This window comes from Bacillus rossius, chromosome 13 (genome assembly GCF_032445375.1).
Source record: "Bacillus rossius redtenbacheri isolate Brsri chromosome 13, Brsri_v3, whole genome shotgun sequence".
NCBI classification, from domain to species: Eukaryota; Metazoa; Arthropoda; class Insecta; order Phasmatodea; family Bacillidae; genus Bacillus; species Bacillus rossius.
In genome coordinates, this window is record NC_086340.1 from 29,527,549 (window position 1) to 29,553,950 (window position 26,402).

The window sequence follows — 26,402 nt, forward strand, 5'->3', positions numbered from 1 at the left end:
ATCATTAATTGCTTACTCTTATGTAATTCATATAGATTTAGTATTAGAAGGGATTTTAATTAATGAGGATTTTTTTTATCTTTAATTTTAAATGCTCATAATTTAGATGTAAATGTGATGTACACAGAACATGCTTAGAGTTATGGCTACAGTAACGTCCACAGTCTTCGGATGATTTTATTTTGTTCGAAAGTTTAGTGTGTCTACACAAATCTGTAATAAAATTTTCCTGACTTTCCATGACAAAAATTACAAATTTCCCTGACAATTTTTTAAAAATAATTTATCTATCTTGCAATATTTTGAAAAAAAAAAAAAAAGTAAATCCAGTTTCCATCATCCCTATACATGGCCTAGTTCAAACAGAACCTTGCATACGCCATTTTATAGTGCTTATAACTAAGACCAAAATTACCATTTTAAAAATTTAAAAAAATGCTTTCCCTTTAATTACCATCAGTGGGTAATTTTTATGACTTTTCCAGGATTTCAAGTAAAATCTCCGACGTTCCCCGACCAGTTAAAACTTCCCAGAATGTTCCCTGGTTTCCCTTGACATGGGGAAAGGGGCCGACCCCCGGTGCTCACCGCCAGGAGGACGGGGAATGACCTTCCAGCTGGTCGCGATCTGGCCCGTCCAGCCCGGGTGCTGGAACACGCTGACCGGCCAGCCCAGGGACAGCAGGAACTCCAGGAAGTGCGGGTGGACCGTCTGGTCGCTCAGCTGCAAGCACGGAGCATTCCACTAGGACTAGGCCTGCGCCAGGGGTAGCCACACTTTCCAGCGAGATGAGCCAGTATCAAGCACACAGATTCTACAATTTTTTAGAGGGTCGTAACATTTATTTTCTCTGTACATACACAGAATTTTAAGAATATATATATAAAAAAAGAGATATCAAAATATTTTATTCATAAATTCAATATAAAGTCTTCAAATAATTACATTTAAAAATTAAAATACTCCCACCTTTGAAATTGTCAATTGAACTAGTAATTTAATTAGTAATTGAAATGAATTATCAACATCGTATTTTACCATTGTTTTCTTTTTGTAGTCTGTACTGTACAACACCATCCACACCATATGCATCAGGTCAAAGTTACCATGTTCTTGCAAATATCATTGAAGTAACAAGATACCAAATTTCGAACTGATCAGACCTCTGTGGAAGTTGCTCACATCCCTTCATCAACTAGAAAAGAGCTGATCTTCAAACGGTGGAACACATTTTGTTTAATCATAGCTAAGAACACTCTCAATAAGTTACCTTTCAAACAAAACAAAAAAACTAGATCAAAATCGGTTCGTTTGTTTGGGAGATACAATGCCAGACCGATACACAGTTACACACATTAAACTTGTAACATCCCCCTGTTTGCGTCGGGGGGTTAAAAATAAAGGCTACTTAGGAAAAAAAAAAATATGGTAGCCACTAGTAGAGCTCTACTGATGAAACAAGAAAAGGGTGAGTGCAGTGGTGGGGCGGGGTGATGGTAGAGGTGCGAGCACACAGGTTGAGGACTTGCGTTGAGATTGTGGCGTTTGATTTTTTTTGGCAGTTTTTTTTTTGTGCTGTGGCAGTGCAGTAAGTTGTAGAGCCATAAAATCCTATGAAAAAGCCACAAAAGTCTCCTGGACTAAGTGAATCAATTGAAGCTATTTTCAACATTCAATTTGACTTCACCAGGAAATTTACTATTAGTTTTATTTGAAGCTTCGGTTGTGATGCAAAGCTTTAAAACATTGAAAGCCTAATATTCGCTTATGAAAATAAATAGTTTTTTTTTTGTGTTGTGTTAAGTTTTGCTTGAATAAAGTTGTTTACTTTTTTTTTTTTTTTTAAAAAAAAGAAGGCACTCTTTTTGCCTTTATAAATGCTCAATATTAATATTTGGCATGGTTATTTTATAATTGTTATTGAATGATGCTATATATAGGGAATAATTGGTTAATCACTTAATGAGTTCAAACATTACAAACATCAAAAAATTAATTTTTACTTCAATACTGAATTTTGTAAAATAAGTGTGATACAGCTTCTCCGAGAACAATATTCGCAATTCAATTTGACTTCACAAATATTTTAAACATTTAATTTGATGTTCGCTTCGCATCAAAAAACTAGTATTTGGAGAGACCTATCCAATACCCGATCCCAGTATCAGATATAGGTGATATTCAGCTCTCGACTGATACCAAGGTATCGGCACAGGTATCGGAGGTATTGGAAAAATATGTTCATGATTTTAACTTTTTTTTTAATACAAGCTATGCTTTTTTGTCATAGTTTTAATAATATTTCATCTTTATTAAATTATTGTAACTACATTTTTGAAGAAATTTACATAATAATTAAGTGATGCATAAATTGCAATAAATTTGCTTTGAATTTATATTTCGGAAACAAATGATGTTCTCAAACATATTTATAAAAAATTATGTGTAATTTATTTATTCATATAGTGTGGCTAGTAATTGTAAATTATTGGAGTGTCACGAATCCACGGTGGTATCTTTATGGCATTGGGGTATATGAATTGGTATCGGAACAGCCCTAGTATTCAACACTAACCATCTGGTTCATAACATGCAGAACGTTCGTGACAGGAATGCAACAACATCGAGACATCACTAACTGAATCCAGCTACTATGTGAGTCTAGTTTCATGGGATGTAACAGATTATTCCCATTATAGAACTGCAAGTAAAGCAATGCCCATTCGCAAATTACAGACTTGCTCATTTATATAAATTTTAACCAACATAATAGCTAGACACATGAACTTTGGCAATCTTATAGCTTTTAACCTGTAACTAAATGGGAAAATTTTAAATTTTTGATTCCCAAGCTACTAAAAAATAAAAAATGGATATATATTTTAATTAATCGTAAGATCTATAAAAAGGATTGCACAAGCAGTATTGAATTTGGCAAGAATGACAAGTTTAATCGTATGATTTTTTATCTTCATTTGGTTATACCTTAGATAGAGGTAGATTTTTAGATCAAAAGCAAAGTTTGTAATTTTTTCACACAATTTACAATTATTTTCTACACTAAATTGGACAGCTACAGTCTTAAAAATTTGACAGACCTATCGAAGTTGAAAAGATCTAAAAATTTTGTCTGTTTTTTTGTGTCGTATCTTCATCTGTTACAAATTAGTGAGGGCTAAAAACTTTGTTTTAGTACAATTTTTATAAAGTTTTTTAAAATTCTTTTTCTCCCCGTGCTTATAGAACATCTAGAATAAATCAATTTGGCAAGATAGCATGTGTTGTCAAATTTTGTAAAATAAAATAATGTGAGTAAAATGTAAACAATTTAACTTGAAATAAAAAATATATATATGTGTGTGCGTTGAGTCAACCACGACAGAAGTAAAACATCTTGTTTATTAGGTATGGATAGAGATAAATTATTAGTATTTTTTTTATTGAACAAGAGATAATAATTGAGAATAGTACGGATGCGGGTATGAATTCAAATGAAAAATTGCTCTTCTCTGCAGCCTGTACTCTCGCATCTGTTCACAGGCCCTTTTTTGGGGTGCCTCTTTTGGTGGTTTATTCCCACATTGCCTTTGATAATATCTCTTATCTGCTTCTGCCTTTTTATTATTTCTAGGCATGATGTTAAATCACAAACTCCAGATGAATTAAATGAAAGAACAAAAAACACTCCAATCAAACATAAATTACACTTATAAAGTCTATCTCACAAGTCTATTCTGACTATCGAATCACATACCAAAAATAAATTACACTTATAAAGCAAAACTTTTAAGTCTAAATGTCTTTTTTTACATTCTGAATCACGCTATTACCATAAAAATGAATAATTCTTATAAAGTTAATTGCACATATCCATTAACTCTTTACCAAACGAATAAACTAATGTAGATACTTCAAATAAAATAAAATAAAAATGGTTGTGTCAAATCAGCCAACACGAAAACTGAGGAGTAGACAAACACAAGCAGCGTTACAAGAATTCCGTAGCATCAATGGTGCGTTATTTCTGCCTCTCCCCTACCGTCTCCCGTATGGCCGTTACAACTAGCATATAGCATTCTACGCTATGTACCAACCCCTCCTCCTTGCCGTATTCTCATTCGACCGTTAGTGCATGTGTTGGAGTGGCGTCGCCGCTGACGCACTCTCCTCCTCCACTGGTTCCCCTACCACATACCTAACTAATCCCCTCATACAAATGGAATTTTAGAACACTGGAAAATTGTAGCATTCTCAGTAAAGAAGTTTCACTTCAAAAATCTAGCTCTATTTAAGGTTTAACTGATTAAGACACAAAAAATTCTTACGACCATTATTTTAGCTCTTTCAAAATCTGTAAATGCTGGTTGTATTTTTCAATTTGGCAATTGTGGAAACATCACATAATCCATTTTCAATGTTCTAGCTTGTTGATTTGGAACGGATATGTAAGAAGGGGGTATACAAAGAGGCTGGATTATGTTCACAGCTTCTGACCCTTCTGTTTTCTCTCTTGCTCTTCTATTCTATTAGTAATACCTTCTCTGTGTGTTTCCCTCATGGTAACGTGGATTGACATAGTTAATCTCTCAGTCATATACTTTTAAATTTACTAAGTTTATTTGTTGTTTGTTCGGGAGCTTGCCATTCACACAGATTTTCATCTCCATTATTTGCAATCTAGCATCTTCCCGTCTTGTAAGTCATCACAGTTCTTGTCCTTATCTACTCTGTGCCTAGCCTACTACTCTTCTTTCCTACTTCCATCCCAGCAATTAAATACTGTTCTATTCTTTCATCTTTGCTTCATAATTTTTTATACTGAACTTTCACTATGCATTCATCCAAAAAAAACTATGTACTGAGGGAGGTGTTTGATTGGCTGACTACCTCACAGAGGACTACATGGACACATCTGGGAACATGCTGGAGGCAACATGTAGTTCAGGCTCATTAGTACATTCTTGATTGGTGCGTTGGAGACTGCCGAGCCTGTCACAGCATTTCACATCCAGGTGACGTTCTCCAGCAGGTAGGTGGACGTTAACTACACTGACCACTTGATTGTTGCTTGCAGCGACGGAACAGTACCGTATGATTACGACAGTATCGACGACCACTCACTGACAGAACTAAACACCTGATCAACCACTAGTATTCCTCCACTGCTTGTTTCAAATTTTCCAGTGACTTTAACTTTTGTCGTTTTGTCCCTCTTCAACAGCGAGGGAATTTCCTTAAGTGACGTGTTTGCCATAGCCAACGCTACGTTCCTTTCTACTGGGCAGAATCCTCCAACAGAGTGCAATATCACAGACCAATGACTTTGATTCAAAAACTCCCAGTTTGTCAAAACACACTGGGAAATTGAGGGCAAAGCCCCAAACAAGCGAAGAGAGTACATCACATATGATGAAATAAGGCATTAAACAATTCAAGATACTGTAATGAAGATACTGAACCTCATATGGAAAAAAACATCTACAGCAATAAAGTTCACTACCTAACTCGCTTCAATAAAAAAAACCACCCAAGGCTCACAAGACAATTGCTTAATGATGATATAGCTTTCATTAATTGTAGCATGAAATAACTAAAATTTAAAAATTATAAAGGAAAAAGAAAAAAAATCCATGAAAGAAGTGTGATATTAAATAATAAATATCAAATATTAAAAATCCGCTAATGTGGTGCTTTATTTTCAAAAAAATTTGAAATTTAAAAAATAATAAATAATTAAATACATTCTTAAGATACTTCTAATATCTGCTTATGTGCCTTATGAGAACCAGGAGCTTAATCAGCTAATATACAATACCATAAGACTATTTAACTGCACACTTACCACATTAGCAAGAATTTCCTCAGGCGTCCTTTGACCAGCACGCACATAAAATAAGTGCACGGTGTCACAGGTTCTGGGACTGATGCTGTCTAGTGCTTCTAAATCCTGAGAAAATCCCGGCATACTGGAATCCAACGCAATCAGAGGAGATGAGACGTTACCCTGAAAATAAAATATCACTATCAATTAGGCCTGTGCAAATGTAAGTTTTAAGTTATAATAAAATATGAATACAATTATTAAGATATTATCAAATACAAAAATTTTTAAAATATTTTTAAGCTAGATTAAAATTCATATTTTAGCAAAATTACACACAGTTGTGTGCATTGGTAATATATATTTTACAGTATAGGTAATAATTAAAAAACACTAATACAAACAAAGCATGTTTTAGAATTTTAGGAATTTTTTTCTTGTGGTGTTTGCAAACTGCTTATTTTTCACTTGTATTCAAAATTATCAAACAATTTCCAGATTGCAGATTAGCTAGCCATCTGACCTTAAACATTGAACACTGCATACATTAAAATAAAATTTCTCTTGAATGGATGGACCAATAAAATCCTCAAATACCATCAAATTCTTTGCATTTGAAGGATACAACATTTAAAGAAAAAGATTGAAAGGAAAATATTAAAAAAATAAAAAAACAAATTAAAAAAATTCAACACTGATAACCTCTGAAGTTTACTATGTCAATTTTTTTCTTCAAACCTGTCCTATAACTATAACCATTCCCCAAGATAGTGTACTTTTAACATGTAATTATATAAATAAAATTACAATATGTATTGAAATATTGATACTGGAAACTAAATTTGTGAAACAACCACTTAAAAGGGAGAATGTTTCAAACACCATAGTTCTTATTTTTCATTTATTGTATATTATTTTATTTTTGACTCTTGGCACCTAGACTCAGATTCAAGGACTGAGGTACTCTCTAGGATTCAAATTCAAGATTCGGACTTGAGAAAATCGGGATCTGACTGTTTATAGCTGGTCCATTAATATATTGAAACTGGTTACGTTCACAATCATATTCAAAGGCGGATCCATTATGATGCTCAAGGGAGGGCCAAATTAAATTTTCTAATAAAATTTTAGTACACTTAGAATTTAAATATTTAGTATATTTTATTCGTGGTTCCAAAGCATCCTATTATTTACATTACTGAAGTAAAATAAAACATTAGTATGTTTGGTCAACTAAGATATGGAATTTGAAGAAAATCTAAAATAGATTCAGAGTTGAGGGGGAAATTGGGGGGAGGGCGGCATGCTGCTATAGAAACAATGACCCTTAACCTCAAGTGTAAATAACACAAGGTGATATGCAACAGCTTCACTACATTCAAAAACAGTCAAATATTCGTTATTTCAAAGTGTAAGTACAGAAGAATCCTGTTAAAATGTTTCTAAAGCTCAAGGGGGCAAGAGGGGGAAAAAAAAAATTATAAGAAGGAAATAAAAAAAAATCAGCACTTGTTAGTGTTTAAAATTATAGCAATGGCTGAGTAAACAAATTTCATGTTAAAACCATTCGATGCTCAAATTTGTTTAAACCAAGTCAACAATCTTTCTATAAAAATTGTCTCATGATTCGTGAAGGTGGTATTTAGAGTGGAAATGCGTATGTCCAATTTCTTCGCCACTTGGAACGTATGTTTTTTTTTTTTGTGGATTCCTATCTACAAATGAAATAAATTCAACTCTATCTGTAATAGAAACTGCTTTTTTTTTTTTGCGTTGTTGCGGAACGGTTGGCCACTTAAAACATTGTAGAACTAGTAAACTATGCACCTGAAAAACACACTAGAATTGCAAGGAACGGAAAGATATTGTTTTTCAAGAGGAAGATGCTAACAGACACATAACTGCAAATGTATGTAGGTACCTTTACATACACCGCATTAGCCAGCAATACTGTTTTGTTTTTGCATACAATCCTATCTAAGGTATTATTGTAAACATAAACTTAGCGTTAAATGTAAAGTAAATGGTTTATGTTCAATTTCAGACATGGGTAAGTGTTGGAATAGTCAGATTAAAATTTTTTTTATATATTGAATTTTGAGAGTAAAAAGTAAAAATTATAAGCAGGAAATGCACAATTCATAATATTTTACACACACGATGTAAATACATTGACCCTATGGGGAAAATGTCGGGACTTTGAAAATATGATGATATATGCAGGAAAAAATTACAAGCAGGAACATTGTAACAGGGTTATACTGTAGGCTATTTGAAATTGAATCAAATACAAATTATTCATTAATCATTCTGATATTTCAAGTTACGAATATTCCCACAGGCCTAAAGTCAATAAATGAAAAGAAGACGAATGAGGGTTTAAAGTCTTGTCAACACTGGGGTTGTTACAGAAGGTGAGCTGTGATTGTATTACAATGGAGTGCGGATGGATTGCTTAAGTGGGGGGAAAACAAAAGGAAGTACTCAGAGAAATCCCAACGGTATTACCGTTTACGACAACCTCCACTATGTTTCCCACTTAAAAAAATCCAGGTTTGACTCCATCTGGAATCAAACCTGGGTGGATTGGTTGAAGGAGTAGTAAACTGCTTGGTGTCTCGCAACCAATGCAGGTACTTCTGAAAAAGTATATGGGAAACATTGTTAAACTGTAAAGTTTAATTTTTATGAGATAAAATAGAACATAGCTGTTCAATAAGCAGTCAGTGGGCCGCAAGTGGCTATGAGCAGTTTTTGTGATACCCACATACAAAAAAACAAGCAAAAAATAGTTTATCTACTACTGTTACCTGTTATCTGTTAAAAACAGTGTATCAAAAAAACAGCACGAGCAATTCGGTACATGTGACAGAAGTAAAACCTTTTTTTAGCAATTCAAACCTCGACTCTTGGGATAAAACAGCACAGAGAGAGAAAGATAGAAAGATAACTCTTTCCTCATAATTATTATTTATTAATTAACAATAAATATCACTCACTGTTTAAATACACCGTAAAGAAAAACTATGAATGTTACTGTTCCTTCAATTGATTCTGCCATTTGGAACATGTCAAATATCTGAACAAAATATGAAATCCATAACAGGTAGTACTATATCTACATGGGAAATACAGGGACTGTCTCAACAGCGCTCTCCAAGTACCTATTCTTTCTCCTTTTTGCATCAGAAAAATTTAGCAACAAATTTTCACAAAAGTATTGCATTAAGATTCGACATCATAGCGTCCAAAGACGTTTCACTTATTCAAAAATAACTTGTCATCCTAATGTATTCTCAATTATAAATTAAGTCCAAAAGAGAACATTTTAAATCATACGGAATCCGATTTTGTATAATTCTTAAAAAATTATTACGGAAATGAACCCGTGAAATGTACTCTAATTGATAACATGAATACCGTATTAAAAAATAAAACCAACAGTAATGTTAACTCTGAGCAAGCCGGCAGCGCAGTAATGCAACCTGGCAGTCATTGTCAACAGCCCGAATCCACCCAAAAAACTGAAGGCGAGTGGCTCAATTGATGTTGCATTACTAGGGACAAAATTATATGGTGAATAGCAGTAAAACTGAAATAAAAAGCATGTCAATACACCATATAACACCGAAAAGCAAGTCAATACCCCATAAAGCACCTAAATGAAACTGAAAGCAGAAAATAATCATTTTTAATCTAAATCTTAACTCAAAAAAAATGCTTTTAATATACTATTAAACTCTAGGAATGTAACATATTTATAATCAAAGTTGTACCAAATTGATGTACAAATAGACTGAATTTTTTTATTACTTTTTTTAATCTTTTAACACCTCATTTTTACATTATGACATTGGTATACTTTTCAAACACAATTACTTGTCGATTTATTTATACAGTTCCAAATAGTTAAAAAAAAGTTTATTAAAAATTATGATATCGTAAAAGAGTTTTATGTATCAGTCACAATAAACTATTTTGGTGAATTAAGTATAATGAAACATTTAAGTGTGATATTTGTTTAATCATATGCTATGCTTATGAATAAAGAGAATCAATTAAAAAAAAAATGAAACCAGCCGAACAACAACTCACGGCGGCGGCGTCGGGCGACAGGAAGCCGAAGTGGGACAGGAAGAGGCGGGCGGTCTGGAACTCGTGGCAGGCGGGCGGGGGCGAGCACTCCCGCACGGGACCCTCCTCGTCGCGCTCGCAGTCGGCACGCTCCTCCAGGCGCGCCTGGCGCTCCACCAGCTGGGAGAGGCGCTGGTGCTCTGCCCCCCGCCCCTCCTCCGCCAGCAGCGACTCCAGGCTGGGGATGGAGCGGTCCCTGCCACACACGGACACACCGTCACCACACTGGGCTGATCACAGGGAACCTTTCAACCACCAAATTGGCCTAAAAGTAAAACCATAAAGTCTTGCTCCTAATTATTAAGCAACAAAATCAAGGTTTTTGACCTGACGTCTAATAAATCGATGAATGCCGGCTGCACGCACAAAAAAGTGTCCCGAAACGCACATTGTCCCAATACGGATGTGTCCCGTTACGCTCATTGTACGCATGCGCCGTATCTCTCTTCCACTTGATTGGAACAACAATCGATTTGACTTTTCAATCATGTTTTCGTTGTTTGAATTATTAATATTATATAATTTAACGATCGTCCACCGACTTTCAGCACAATCGGTACGGTTATTTAAAAGTAATGTTGAATTTTCAAATACGTTTTTAACGAACAATGGTGTTTTACATTTATACATAATAATTCAAATTACACCCGGGATCTTTTGCACAATGTTTTAAAAAATATTGTAACACATTATAAATAAGTTTGGTGTATTTGGGATGCGTATTTGTTATAAAATCGTATTATAAAAACTTACAAACGAAATACGGGTAATATTATTCCCCTACGGTGCTGCTATCTACGGTGAAGGACGCAAACCGAACGAATCGTGCTCTCTATCAGCTGCCGCGGGAACCAGGCACTCGTTAATACATATTTTCCTTTGTTTATCACGATGGGCGTTATTATTAATGAATTATAAATAAAATTTCATGCCCGGGGCCACAATAGCATATCATTTTGAGCACTGGAAGACATAAAAATGTAAAATATTCTCGACGAATTTTAATCTGTGGTTTTGATTGCTTATTACAACAACAATTTAGGTAATAACGGTTAATTATTCTTTCATTTTAAAAATCTGATTACTAGTATAATTTCAAGTATTTATTCTTTTATTAATAAAAAAAGTAGCATCTGTTGGCGAATGCAGTAATAATAGGTTATGTTAGATATTTTATTACAGTTTATTTATATGAAAACTTGATCATAATTATATTTAAACAAAAAGTTAATGTGGCTTTCATTGCTTATTACAACAATTTCGGCAATAAAGGTTAATTATTCTTGCATTTTAAAAATCTGATTACTAGTATAGTTTCAAGTAATTATTCTTTTATTATTAAAATAAAAATGATTAAATTTTATTCATAAAAGTATGCAATCATTTCATCAATGTTCTGTTATGACGTCACGTTAAACTATCGTTCATAAATCGACTTTACAGAAAACCAATTTTTTTTTTTCAGGTACACTGTAAAAAGATACCAGTCAATACAGTGAAAGGCCTTTGATTCCAGCATTCTATGGTTCTACACATTCTGTAGGCTGGCACCAATCGAGCCGCTCACATTCATATTTTTGCAGGTGGATCGGGGCTGGTGTCATTAGCCGCCATGTCGTATCACTGCACTGACAGTGTTTTTATTTTGTTCGAAGTTTATTGTTAACATCAGTATCCATTTCGGTAGTTTCCTTTTTTTCTAGCAGGTTACAATTAACATTTTCACGTTTGGTATTCCAGTTAAAAATACAGTGATGTTGGTTAATCCGGACGGATCATCACGGCCGTGGTCCCGACCTCCCACCGCTACCCTACACGTACACCTTGCACTGAGGGATGCGGTCGATGCCGTCGGGGAAGTAGCGGGGCCTGGCGTCGTGCCTGGCGCCCACGTCGTCCATGGGCACCGGACGGCCCGGGTTGGGCGCGTGGTACTTGGTGCCCGACTTGTGGCGCGGGAGGTGTCGCAGCTGCATGGTCCACACGTGGCAGCCCGACGGGCCCCTGATCAGCACCGTCACCGTCGGCTGGGGGTCTGCACACCACCACCACCACCACCACCTCAAACGAGATCAAATACTGGTCACATACACCTGACCAGACATCAGAAAAATAACATTATCATATTTACCAGCATATGTGTTGCACATTTTACGCCAATTTTTTGTTTAACAACATGTAATGCAATCCTTATGAGAGTTTTAACATTTTGCGGGAAAAAAAAAATTAACATTGCAGTGTGTGGCTGAATATGTGCTTAAATAACAAATCTGTGGTGGTTTTTAATAAATATTTTATGAGTAAGTATAACTTGTTTAGTTAAAATAGCACAGTAGTGTGTGTATAGCATCATAAACTGCGCCGTTACACCTGCCACCTGTTGTGCAACTACCTGGCCACAGCCGGTAAGTAATGTGGCTGTCTGACGCTGTGTTTGCGCTCAGCAAGAGGAAAAAATCTAAAAATAAACCAGACAGAGAGTAAGAAAGAGGAGGTGGGGAGTGGAATGTGTGCAAGTGTGTGTGATAATGGTTCTCCTTCCATCTCTCATCGTTTTATATTTCCATGAACTGTCACCATACACTATCACCACGTGTCTATCTCAACAGATTTTTGTGACACAACTGTGTCCAAACATTGTTTTCGGCATCAAGATTTCCCATGCTTTCTAATTCAACATTCCATGACAAAACTGCTGAAAAGGCGTGCTTGTTTTTATTGAAGGAAATGACAAACAAAATTGACATGAAATAGTAGCGTGCCGACTTTTCTCTCTTTGGGAAGGAGATGGGTAAAAAAGAATACCTATACAATAAACGGGAAGGAAAACACTGGTAAAAAAATAGTGTTCTTTTCCTGTGTATTTTTTTGCTATACAGTGCACGCAGGGACAAGGAAAAGCCATACACCCATCATTTTAACTTAGTAAATATATGTTGAAATTACTTGTGCGATTCACTGAGGACGTGGGTTTATTTACAGAAAAAGATATAGGTATTTTTACCGCAAGTTTTCCAGATGTAAAATATTAGGTTTGTTTTTCAAACACTACATTTTCAAAAAATTCCTAAGGTAGTACGTAGTGATCATGTAAATCATAAGATTTCTTATACAACATAACTTCAATGCCATATGATAAAAATAATTTAATTTATGAACAAATCTTATTTGAATCCTGCTAATCCTCGAATTCCAAGTATTTGACAGATTCGTTGAATCTTATTCTGTCGTCCCATTCCTACTTAAAATAATAGTAATGATAAGAAAATGAAAGAACAAAAAAAAAGACACAAAATTTAACGTAGAATTTTTTTTAAAACAATGCTCGGCATGATAAATATACGAAATTTGTGTTTTCAAATATCCATTTCGTGACGCAAAACGCACAGTAGTTTCCGCACCCACCGCTAGAATTAGCTGCCGGAGCAGTTACGCTGACTATGTAATCCTCACATTTGCAGAGCAAAAGGTTTAACTATATAATGAAATAACTCCGATTAAATTGAACCAATACTAAACCTCGGCTTTGGACCTGAACTTTCGACAAGGGATTTCACTGATATACACTGCTCCCTCTCGTTATAATTGAATGAACAGTTCTCCACCTTCGTCGTTGCCCAGGGGCTCCTCCAGCAGGGCCAGCACGGTGCAGTTCTCCACCACGAAGTAGCGGAAGCGCTCGACGGCCCGCGCCGCGCTCCCCCCGGGCCAGGAGCTGCAGTGCCGCAGCAGGCTCGCCTCGTCCAGCAGCGACGACAGGGACTGCGCCCCGCACGGCGAGGGGAAGTAGCCCACCTGCGCGGCACAATACACTAGAGCTGGCGACCCACCTTCACTCCACGGTCTGTCCGTCCATGGTGCAGTCAAAAACATTATTTCTATCGTATCCCTTCCTTAGGTACACGTATATCATTCAACATCAAATATTACAATACACACACACTAACACACACTAACACACACACAAACACACACACACACACACACATTTATATATGCACTTTTGTAGCAAAAACAGTTATTTATTTAACAATAGATAAACCAATTCAAACATTTACTATTTTCGAACACCAATTTTATGTGAATCTACCTGTTAAAATTAACTTTCGAAACATTCATAACTTAATTTCCCTTTCGAAAACAGCGAATATTAAATTTTCATTTTGAAATATGAAAGTTTCAGAATCCACATTTCTAATTAGGCTATCAAACATTGCCAGTTATATGGAGTATCAGTAGAATACATCCACAAAACAGCACAAATGCTCAAATGGCTTCAATACTCAAGACAGCCTGAGTAATTCCTCACCTGCTCCAGAATCAGCGTCAACAGAGCTTCAGCTGCGTCTCTCACCCTCATGGAGGCTGGCTTCAGTTCCTTCTCGTCCTTCATTCGGACAGGCTCACCTGGCTTGCCCTACGAGCATAACATTCCTACTAACAATATATATGCAAAAGTGTATTTGTCTGTTTGTGCTGCTTTCACGCAGCAACAGAGCAATGAATAAACATGATTTTTTATAATGTATATAGTTTATGGGCTGGAGACTGACATACACTATAATATAATTATGAAATTCCATCCATAAGGGAGTGAAAAAGGGGTAAATTCAGTTTTTCAATAGAAAATTACAGGAGGTAGGTCATAGACATGCAAACAATGAGTTGGTGTCATTTCTCTATGTCCACAACACGGTCATACGGTAAGGTCTGGCAACTTCATAACCTTCTCCTTGGCGAAACCCATCAGCTTAGTGAAGCTTGCAAATGTTTGCGAACTAAAGGCACAAATAAAAGTTTAGTTTATAACTTTGTCAATAGGTGGCGTTGCCTTGAATTTGTAACAAATTATCGTTTGGTGCGTCCGTCACATCTTGCCTAGGGGTTACCTGCCTTCCCACAAAATGAAGCTGAAGATTGGTGTCCCTATTTTGCTGATGTGTAGCCTTGATGCAATGAAGTTCTGCAATTAATGGGACTTTAAAATCAAAATTTCCCATTTTTCAAGTGAATGTCCTACGGACTTGAAACTCTGAAGTGATGTTCCTTATATTATGATGTGTTTTGTCTGGACAACGCCAGGTACTTCAACTAATTTCCCATAATTATCATAATGATGATGATGATGCAACAATAGCAACCTTATGTAGTAAACATGCATACTTTCTGACATATCATACCAACCATCCCTTCATAACTATCGAACCATTTTTGCGGTAAATAAAATTAGCTAATTTTTAATAAAAAATCTCCTGTAGCTAAAATAAAAAAAGCATCACTGGTTTCTACGTCAATATGAAAAATATTTAAAGGCTAAATTGATCAGGAATTTAATTAGATAACTTTAAATTATTAATTAAATTTAATTCCTTAACTAGTACCATATCATTTGAAAATATGAATAAAGCATATTATTGGTCAGTTTCATAAACTAAATTTGTTTAAGCTTATGCAGGAATCAATAAATTCATTGATGTACATTACAGACGTTTCTGTCATTAAGAACCAAAACGTATGAATAAGCAGAATATGAATATGAGCTCAGTTCATCACTAGTTCACGAATAAAGGTTAATTGAAAACCATTTTTGTGTTTTATGTTAATTGATGGTATTTCAGGGCTCACAAAAAATTTCATACCCCTGCACAAATTAATTTTTTGCTTGTCTTGGCAGCCTTAACTTTAAAGTAACAACTGTACATGTTACACAAGATGAACTGATTAACTTTTTTTGATGCCGGTGCCATTAAAGTCGTGAGCGGTGATGACATGAGAATAAGCATTAATGGGATAATTGGATGGGAGAAAATAGAGAACACCCTGGGAAAACCCACCAGCTCACAGCATTATGCACATTTCCCCAATTGCAAAAAATTTCTAGAACAATCAGGCTGACAATCGAACCGAGAACGCCCTGCCATACTGAAGGATTAAATTTTTTGCCATAATTTCAATTTTGAGCACTATCTGATAATTCCTTCCGAAGCTTTTACCTTATTTGAAGTTGATACTTATTAATAGGGACAACATTTTATGGTGTTATATTTTAGTCGGTTTTATTTTTAAAACAGGGGATTTCATTGCTATTTTTTTATACATTTTCTTTATTCATAAAAATAGTGTATTTTTCAACATAATATGAAATTAATATATTTCTTAATACTAATTTCACAAAATAGTCTCATGCATGATACACTTACACAACAAAATCATTAGTAATAAGCTAATAACTATTAGTGGAACAGGACTACTCAGAAAAATAAAAAAAAATTAGAAAATTTTTTTTGTGTTTGAAAAATGTGCCAACCTCATTAAATGTGTTTCTAATAAACAAACAATACAATGTAATGTTAATTTTTTTACAATCCCTTTAGTTTTTACATTTTGGTACAAAATTCATGATAGATAATTTATATTCAATGAATTTACCATGATAAAATATATTATTATTTTTTTAAATTTGAGTTAAAGTTTTGTCAAATGATGACTGATTACATGTTTTTAGTTGTGTTTCAAAGCTAAATGGTGTTTAAACTAGCATTTTGGTGGTATATGTTGTACTGAAATTAGTGATGGTTCGAATCCCATTTTTATTGAATCCGAATCTCGAATCCGAATCCCAAACAGTACCTCGAATCCACCCCTCGAATCCGAATCCAGTTCTCAAGGGTTAATTATAAAATAATTTATAAGTTAAGAGAAAAAATTAAACATTATGCAGAATTATTTAACCCTTTAAATTTTTATTTAAAAAAACAAGTATTTTGACACGGTCTGGATTAAGACGATTCCGTTTTTGGTCACATATGTTTTCTGCAGTGCTGAACAAACGTTCAGAGAACACTGTCGCAGGTGGTGAACACAAATATTTTTTGGACAGTTTATGTAGCCTGGGTGAACACGCAGACTGAGTTTTCCAGTATTCGAGAATGTTTATTTCTGGGTTAACTGTAGGATCACGTAAGAATCTGGTCACTTCATCAATTGCTGTAGAATCCGACTTGGTGGATTTAAGGCATTCAGGCATTATCTGTGAGTACAGTGATTCATGTATACACGGAAATCGGAAAACAAAATTCAACATCCGACGGAACAATATTTTGTAGTTACCAAATGTTTAAAGTCCCAAATGAAGGTAAACGCTTTCCTGAAATATTTAATGGAAACTGAAAGATCTTGTCTTCAATGGTTTAGGCCATAAGAAATATTGTTGTGCGTCTTTTAAAATTAAGCCTCACTAAAGCATAGTGATTAATATGCCCTAAGTTAAAAGTGACGGGGTGTTTTTTCTAGTTTACCCATTAAAATTTTTTATATTAATATTAGTTATTTTTTATGTTGCTCAAAATGATTGGCTAACAAATTCATTGGTTGGCCATCATGGAATTCTCAGATAATACATATTTTAATGTTGGTAGTCTACACAAACCAAACTTTGTCCTAAAAAAATTCATAAATAGAATGTATATCAGAATATTTAAAATTGAATTGCGATTAAAATACATGTGTACAAATACAAATGCATCCATGTTCATGAATATAAAGTAAGTTTCCCAAATCAGTACATGCTTCATAATTTTTTTTATATAATAACGAATTAAAAGTACAATACAGTAGAACCTCGTTAATCCGTGATGCGCTAATTCGGGAAATCGGATAATCCGGGACGATTTAAAAGAGAAGAAAAAAAAGAGAAGTAAAAATTGTCAGCGCTTAAAATTAACGTCATGCGGGCCTGCGGCCGGCAAACACTACAAGCCATCGCGTGGGCCGCCAAACTCTGCAACGCTGTTTGTACCGACCCTTTGTGTCGCCCCCCTTTCAGCTGTCACATTTGTCACTCTTTAAACTTGAGGGGGATGTCCTGACTTCTGCTTCCCGTCTCCCTTTGTTTGTTTCCACCCGCCAACGCACGGCAGGCGCCTGGCGAGTGACGTGTCTGGCTGGCATTCTGCTGTACGAAGTGTGATGAGGGTGGAGGGGGGAGGGTGCAAGGTCAGCACGATCTTATCTTTCTCTCTTCGGCTGTTGTAAATGACCGTGAACTAATGGCTAGACAGTGCTGTATTTTTTTAAGCCGAGACACTAATTCGAAGACGGCCGGCCCTTACCTTGAACGGCCTTTACCCAGCTGCACGCCGGTGTCTGAGAAGCTTGACAAGACCTTCCGGGCTTTTAATCGCTAGTCCGTGAAATTCGGTAATCCGTGATTATCTCGGTCCTGACCATCACGTATTAACGAGGTTATACTGTATCTCAATAGGATGTGTTCCAAGGAAAACGTAAACAGGCCAAGTAAATTGTAAGCATTTAAGTTTTTAAAGTACTACATTTACATCAATTTTTTTCCTCGAATCCCAAATCTTTTCCCTCAAATTTCGAATCTTTTAATACTAGAGATTCGGTGGGATTCGAGGATTCGAGGATTCGACCGGCCCATCCCTAACTGAAATGCTTTATGGTGTTATTTTGGTTTCAAACACAATTAACCATATAATCTTGTCCCTACTTATTAACAAATTAGACAATGGAACCACTGCAAGAATATTATGTTTGATTAACATACACTCTTATGGAAAAATGTATTTGATAGGCGCTGTCTTGATTAGCTGGAACGAGTCATAGAGTGTTACTGCGAGGAGCGGGTGTACTCGCAGCAGCATAGCGACCCCTCGCCTGAGACTTGGAGCCCGACACGCCCACCTCCACCACCTCCAGCACGGTGGCCAGGCTGTCCTTGTCCTGCAGCAGGTATGGGTGTGCGACGAGCCACACGCCCGCGCACTGGAACTGGAGTGTTACTGCGAGGGCGGGTGTACAGAAGCCTAGTGACCCCTCACCTGAGACTTGGAGCCCGACAAGCCCACCTCCACCACCTCCAGCACGGTGGCCAGGCTGTCCTTGTCCTGCAGCAGGTAGGGGTGTGCGACGAGCCACACGCCCGCGCACTGGAACTGGAGTGTTACTGCGAGGGCGGGTGTACAGAAGCCTAGCGACCCCTCACCTGAGACTTGGAGCCCGACACGCCCACCTCCACCACCTCCAGCACGGTGGCCAGGCTGTCCTTGTCCTGCAGCAGGTATGGGTGTGCGAAGAGCCACACGCCCGCGCACTGGAACTGGAGTGTTACTGCGAGGGCGGGTGTACAGAAGCCTAGCGACCCCTCACCTGAGACTTGGAGCCCGACACGCCCACCTCCACCACCTCCAGCACGGTGGCCAGGCTGTCCTTGTCCTGCAGCAGGTAGGGGTGTGCGACGAGCCACACGCCCGCGCACTGGAACTGGAGTGTTACTGCGAGGGCGGGTGTACAGAAGCCTAGCGACCCCTCACCTGAGACTTGGAGCCCGACACGCCCACCTCCACCACCTCCAGCACGGTGGCCAGGCTGTCCTTGTCCTGCAGCAGGTATGGGTGTGCGAAGAGCCACACGCCCGCGCACTGGAACTGGAGTGTTACTGCGAGGGCGGGTGTACAGAAGACTAGCGACCCCTCACCTGAGACTTGGAGCCCGACACGCCCACCTCCACCACCTCCAGCACGGTGGCCAGGCTGTCCTTGTCCTGCAGCAGGTAGGGGTGTGCGACGAGCCACACGCCCGCGCACTGGAACTGGAGTGTTACTGCGAGGGCGGGTGTACAGAAGCCTAGCGACCCCTCACCTGAGACTTGGAGCCCGACACGCCCACCTCCACCACCTCCAGCACGGTGGCCAGGCTGTCCTTGTCCTGCAGCAGGTATGGGTGTGCGACGAGCCACACGCCCGCGCACTGGAACTAGAGTGTTACTGCGAGGGCGGGTGTACAGAAGCCTAGCGACCCCTCACCTGAGACTTGGAGCCCGACACGCCCACCTCCACCACCTCCAGCACGGTGGCCAGGCTGTCCTTGTCCTGCAGCAGGTAGGGGTGTGCGACGAGCCACACGCCCGCGCACTGGAACTAGAGTGTTACTGCGAGGGCGGGTGTACAGAAGCCTAGCGACCCCTCACCAGAGACTTGGAGCCCGACACGCCCACCTCCACCACCTCTAGCACGGTGGCCAAGCTGTCCTTGTCCTGCAGCAGGTAGGGGTGTGCGACGAGCCACAAGCCCGCGCACTGGAACTGGAGTGTTACTGCGAGGGGCGGGTGTACAGCAGCCTAGCGACCCCTCACCTGAGATTTGTAGCCAGACACGCCCACCTCCACCACCTCCAGCACGGTAGCCAGGCTGTCCTTGTCCTGCAGCAGGTAGGGGTGTGCTACGAGCCACACGCCCGCGCCTTGGAACTAGAGTGTTACTGCGAGGGGCAGGTGTACAAAAGCCTAGCGACCCCTCACCTGAGATTTGTAACAAACAAGCCCCCCTCCACCACCTCCAGCACGGTGGCCAACCTGTCATTGTCCTGCAGCAGGTAGGGGTGTGCTACGAGCCACTCGCCCGCGCACAGGAACTAGAGTGTTACTGCGAGGGGCGGGTGTACAGAAGCCTAGCGACCCCTCACCTGAGATTTGTAGCCAGACACGCCCACCTCCAAAACCTCCAGTACGGTGGCCAGGCTGTCCTTGTCCTGCAGCAGGTAGGGGTGTACTACGAGCCACACGCCCGCGCACTGTAACTAGAGTGTTACTGCGAGGGCGGGTGTACAGAAGCCTAGCGACCCCTCACCTGAGATTTGTAGCCCGACACGCCCACCTCCACCACCTCCAGTACGGTGGCCAGGCTGTCCTTGTCCTGCAGCAGGTAGGGGTGTACTACGAGCCACACGCCCGCGCACTGGAACTAGAGTGTTACTGCGAGGGCGGGTGTACAGAAGCCTAGCGACCCCTCACCTGAGACTTGGAGCCCGACACGCCCACCTCCACCACCTCCAGCACGGTGGCCAGGCTGTCCTTGTCCTGCAGAAGGTAGGGGTGTGCGACGAGCCACACGCCCGCGCACTGGAACTAAAGTGTTACTGCGAGGGTGGGTGTACAGAAGCCTAGCGACCCCTCACAGGAGATTTGTAGCCAGACACGCCCACCTCCACCACCTCCAGCACGGTGGCCAGGCTGTCCTTGTCCTGCAGCAGGTAGGGGTGTGCTACGAGCCACACGCCCGCGCACTGGAACTAGAGTGTTACTGCGAGGGGCGGGTGTACAGAAGTCTAGCGAGCCCTCACCTGAGACTTGGAGCCCGACACTCCCACCTCCACCACCTCCAGCACGGTGGCCAAGCTGTCCTTGTCCTGCAGCAGGTAGGGGTGTGCGACGAGCCACACGCCTGCGCACTGGAACTAGAGTGTTACTGCGAGGGCGGGTGTACAGAAGCCTAGCGACCCCTCACCTGAGACTTTGAGCCCGACACGCCCACCTCCACCACCTCCAGCACGGTGGCCAAGCTGTCCTTGTCCTGCAGCAGGTAGGGGTGTGCGACGAGCCACACGCCCGCGCATTGGAACTAGAGTGTTTCTGCGAGGGCGGGTGTACAGAAGCCTAGCGACCCCTCACCTGAGACTTGGAGCCCGACACGCCCACCTCCACCACCTCCAGCACGGTGGCCAGGCTGTCCTTGTCCTGCAGCAGGTAGGGGTGTGCGACGAGCCACATGCCCGCGCACTGGAACTGGAGTGTTACTGCGAGGGCGGGTGTACAGAAGCCTAGCGACCCCTCACCTGAGACTTGGAGCCCGACACGCCCACCTCCACCACCTCCAGCACGGTGGCCAGGCTGTCCTTGTCCTGCAGCAGGTAGGGGTGCGCCACGAGCCACACGCCCGCGCACTGGAACGCCGCCACGATGGTTGAGTGCAGGTCCTTGGAGTGGGCGGGCGGCGGGCGCCAGCACTGGTACACGATGTAGTCGCACAGCCACTTCACCGCACGCTTGCACTCCAAAGCATCTGGCATTCGACGGGGGAAAAAAAATTCACGGCTATAATTTTCGGATCATGGAGCAAATTCCAAACAACAAAGTTGAATTTCTTTGAGGTCACCAAAGGCTGTGCAGAGCTCCGGGTATTAAAACGACATTTAAAAACCATTCAAGATTTATCAAAAGACTCCGATTACCAATATCTTTAAGAACCATTATCCTTGTCTATACAAGTTTTGTTTCATGGTTTTTTTCTATTAACGTGCACTTTTTGAACAGTGAAAAAGGCTAAAACAAGTTTTAATATCTGCTCTATAGAAATAAAAAAAAAATACAGCTAGTACTGCTTAAAAAATCTTTGATACAGTAAGTCCTCTATTTACGTCGTACCGATTTACGTCGTTTCGGATTAACGTCGCTAATGTTTGAGTACTCATGTTTCAATTTAAGTTGTCGCCGATTCACAATAACGTCGTTTACAATGACAGTAAATCTTTATTTTAACCAAAACACCGTATATAATTCGTTTATAATTCTTTGTTTCCTTCGGTAGTTAATTTATGCTATGTAGCGTAAGCTACACGTTCACGGCCTTATCTTATCATACATCATGAGGGACGCTTCCTGCTCTCCGCTGCTCTCCGCGCGGTGATGCAATATTACCAGCCCGCCCGCTCAGCCACCCACGTATCTCGCACGTAGAAGTGTTATCTACTTCCCGCAACGACACAGCATTTTCTCCTACCCCTTTTCGTCCAACTCCTTGGCACTTCAGTAGAGGTGTAAAAGTAACTAAAAAAAGTGTACCCGTATGTATTCGTTACTATAACAATTAGTACTCGTTACTTTCGTATCGTTACTCGTTACTTCTGATACCGCATAACATGCTATGTTATGTAACAGCAACGAATCGAGTCGTATTTCGTACGCGTACAGTATGACGTCGCGTAAATAATAATAAATCGAATATAAACAATTAAATGTATTTGATAATTAACAGCTTTTGTTAACCAAGAAACAATAAAATCTCATTAGAGCAGCTTTATTATAATATCTCTTTTAAGATAAGAACAAAAAACGTGAAAATACGCGATAATAAAAAACAAAAACATACATATTTATAATTTGTAAAAAATACTTTCTTACGTTGTTTCTGTTCCAATCTCAAACTTTGTCTACACACACAATACCTTTAATAAACAGTAAAAAACTTAGACGACGAATTTCCAAATTATACTTTTCTTAATAAACAAACATCGTTCTTTGTAACGAATAAGCGCGCGCATGCGTAAAACATACGAAAAATGCGAGTAACGAAATGCATTCGTGTGTAACGTTTCGTTACTCGTTACTAGATGCCGCACCCGTTACTCAGTAACGAATACATACGGTTTGCTACAGCTCTACACTTCAGTCGCTATGATATCATTGAGTTGGCCGGAGTTTTAAACGTGCCGTTGTTAACTTTATCGTGATTAAATGCGTTTGTAGTAGGCCTACAGTATCAGCTCACTGCAATTTATGATTTTTTCTTCATAAGATGTCTTCCAAACGACTATATATCTGTTTTTATATTTCAATCAATAAAGGTAATAAAGCAGCTGGTTAAATAACCATTCTATAAAGCTGAGAAGTACTAGTTGGACTTGTTTCCCACGCTGTGGGTTGTAATTTGCTGATAAAATTGCCCGTTGTCACGTCTGTATGCCAGCGCTTCCGGCCGACCTTGGGCCGTGGTCGGCCGGTGGCATGAAATATGGCTCATTTTGCGTCGTTTCTATTTACGTCGCGGTTTTCAGGAACGTAACCCCGACGTAAACCGAGGACTTACTGTATTGCATTGTGTCCATGATTTATCTCTCTACATCTAAAAATCTTTGTGGAACTTTACCCATAAAATGTGAAATGTAACACACTGGAAGACAGTAAACACTGTACTAAAAATAAAACTGACAGTAATGATACACTCTTGAGCCAACTAAATGGCAGTGCAGTAAGCTGAACTGGCGGCCTATCTCCACAGGCAGAATCCACATGGAAAAATTTTAATGCAGGTGGCTTGATTGGTGCCACATCACAGAATGTGCCGAACCCTATAATGCTGGACTGAAGACCTTTCACAGTTATAATAAGACATGATTGTGTTTATCAGGCTCAAATCATATTTAATTAACGAGGGTGACATATAATGAGTACTATGCATTAATTAAAAATTCATTTCACAGTTATTGTTGTGAGACAAATCTTACCTGTTAATTTCCTTGCTGCAGTAAAAAAAAAAATTAATATTAGTTCAAAGTAATTTATCTATGTATTACCTTTACTTTGATTTCTAAAGATTAAATAAAAAAAGTGAAAGTATAAAAAAGGGGAAATTAGTGGCCTGACCATCAATACGATTAAGAGTATATGTACCAGTTATTTTAAAAATTATTAACTTAATACCAAATCTTGAAAGCTTACCACCCCATTTTATTTTCACCATATTTACTGATGGTTTTTAATACTGAATAAGTACTGGGTAGTAAAAGTATAAGAGTTGAAAGCTTTCCTTATGTGCTATCTCTTAATATATTTTTTTTTAAATACGAATATACAATTTTCATAAAATGCTTATTTTTCATCATGCCTCATATTTTAAACAAGCACTGTTACCATAAGTATTATTATTATTATTATTATTATTATTATTATTATTAATTACATATATTTATTTATATATACTATAGTTACTAGTGACCCACCCCGGCTTCGTACGGTTGCAATGCTGTAACTAAATAAACTACAGAATGTCTTTATATTATACAACATAGATAAAAATGCTATTTATAGGCACGCACCGCCGGCCCCCTGGCCGGTACTGCCGCAACCACTGCAGGTATATCCCTGTATTTTAAATAGTAATACTTGTATCAATTTTGTGATAAGAAAAATATACAATTAAATAATTATTATAAGCCTGTTCGAAAATTCAAATTTTAGAACATCAATATTAATAGTTTATTTGATTCAATTTTGAATACTAACACTATTAATAAATGAATATTCACTTGTTTACGAATACGGCTAAGCTTAATCTAGAAGACTGGAAAAATTTCGGGATTACAAAAGATTTTCTCATCGGGCTAAAACAAAATTTTCACAAGATTTTCGTAATATTTTAGAGTTATTTATGTGGAGTTTTTTTGCTACATCTGGCCACGTAAATTTTACACATTAATTTGGAACCATTTCGAACACCCACATTATCAGCTAATTAGTTTTGTTCATGATGGCGAAAAAGTGTATAGATCTCTATGGATCTCTTGAAAAACATCTAGTCGCATACACACAGCAAAGAGTCCTAAAGCCTATCAACCTATGACAAAGTTTTTCTGGTGGATAATACACAGTGAACAAAGATGAGGGGGAGAGACAGGCCCACACACACACTACTAGCACAGTGACAGATCAGGCAATTATCTTCCCCTGAGTGCCCCCCCCCCCTCCAAAAAAAAAAAGAGGTCACACTAAGAGGGGGGGAAAAATGTTGCCTCTTTGAACATTCTAAGCAATTACTGTGTTCTACAATTTAGTTAAAAAACAAGCAAAACTTTACAGTTACAAATTCAATACACATAAATATTTATTTTTTTTCTCTTTGAAGGCTGGATGAAATTTTTGTTGTCTGTACGCATGTAACATTTTCGTTGCCTGTTATTGTATTTTTCCTTCACGTGTTTTCATATGACTGTCTTTTAGGGATCCTTACTAAAAGTACAATTAAGAATCAAATGCGTTGGAGGGGGTTAGATACAACATGCAGTACACGTATGAAGTGTGTGTTGACAATGCCGCAGGCGCTAGAAGTTTATTTCCTATTGCCTATTAACATTGTTGCCACGCACTAGATGCCTTATCATTCTTAATTTTCCCATACAAGTAAAAAACACCCATGTGATATTAACAACGAAGCAATCAGTACCCTCATAAGAGTTCAATTAGTATTTAAATACTTTTTATCACTTTAAATCGCAAACCTAAACTATTGTTTTTTTTCCTCTCTCTGTGTTTAATTTGTTTTTTATTGCCCTTTCTTTCAAGTATATATATTTTACAGACTTGAAACTTCACAGTAATGTTCCTTATGTTACGCAGGATGACATTTTCCGAAAATTAGATCCCATGGGTGGTTAAAACCAGGCAACAGTGGGTACTTTGCATGAGAACAGGATTTTGCATTGTTCATGCCTTCTGCATCTCTATGGCAACGGGCATCGCGCGGCAGTGGCGTACCCACAAGGAGGGGCATGTATAATGAGCGGCACAAGAGTGATCTGCCAATAGACTGCCGTAAGTACGGGTACATCAGTTGTATGTAGTGTGCATGAGTCGGGAAACCATTGGTGCTATTCATTTTCTCTCCGATACATTATACAGCATTGTAATAAATTTTCACTGAATTTTTTTTATTTACCATACTGTAAATGGGAGATGTGGCTTAATTTTTTTATATTAGTATAGCTGTGCTAAGCCGGGTCGGGCAGCTAGTGATATATATTTTCCTTTCAAAATTTTAAAATTTCAACAAAATTTTACCTATAGAAATTGTACCTGACTTAACCTAACCAACCTTT

General features: G+C 38.8%; 1 protein-coding gene across 3 annotated transcripts in view; it reads right to left on the bottom strand.

Annotated features, from left to right (window-relative positions):
- The window catches only part of LOC134538416 (ral GTPase-activating protein subunit beta), a 159,360-nt gene that overhangs the window by 39,866 nt on the left and 93,092 nt on the right, over positions 1–26,402 (bottom strand). For all 3 annotated transcript variants that reach the window (XM_063379719.1, XM_063379718.1, XM_063379717.1), the window contains 7 exons: positions 21,588–21,814; positions 14,266–14,373; positions 13,562–13,751; positions 11,778–11,991; positions 9,918–10,152; positions 5,844–6,005; positions 589–724 (listed from right to left, as the gene is read on the bottom strand). In XM_063379719.1, coding sequence (XP_063235789.1) covers positions 589–724; positions 5,844–6,005; positions 9,918–10,152; positions 11,778–11,991; positions 13,562–13,751; positions 14,266–14,373; positions 21,588–21,814 — 1,272 coding nt within the window. The remainder of the gene's footprint in view (positions 1–588; positions 725–5,843; positions 6,006–9,917; positions 10,153–11,777; positions 11,992–13,561; positions 13,752–14,265; positions 14,374–21,587; positions 21,815–26,402) is intronic.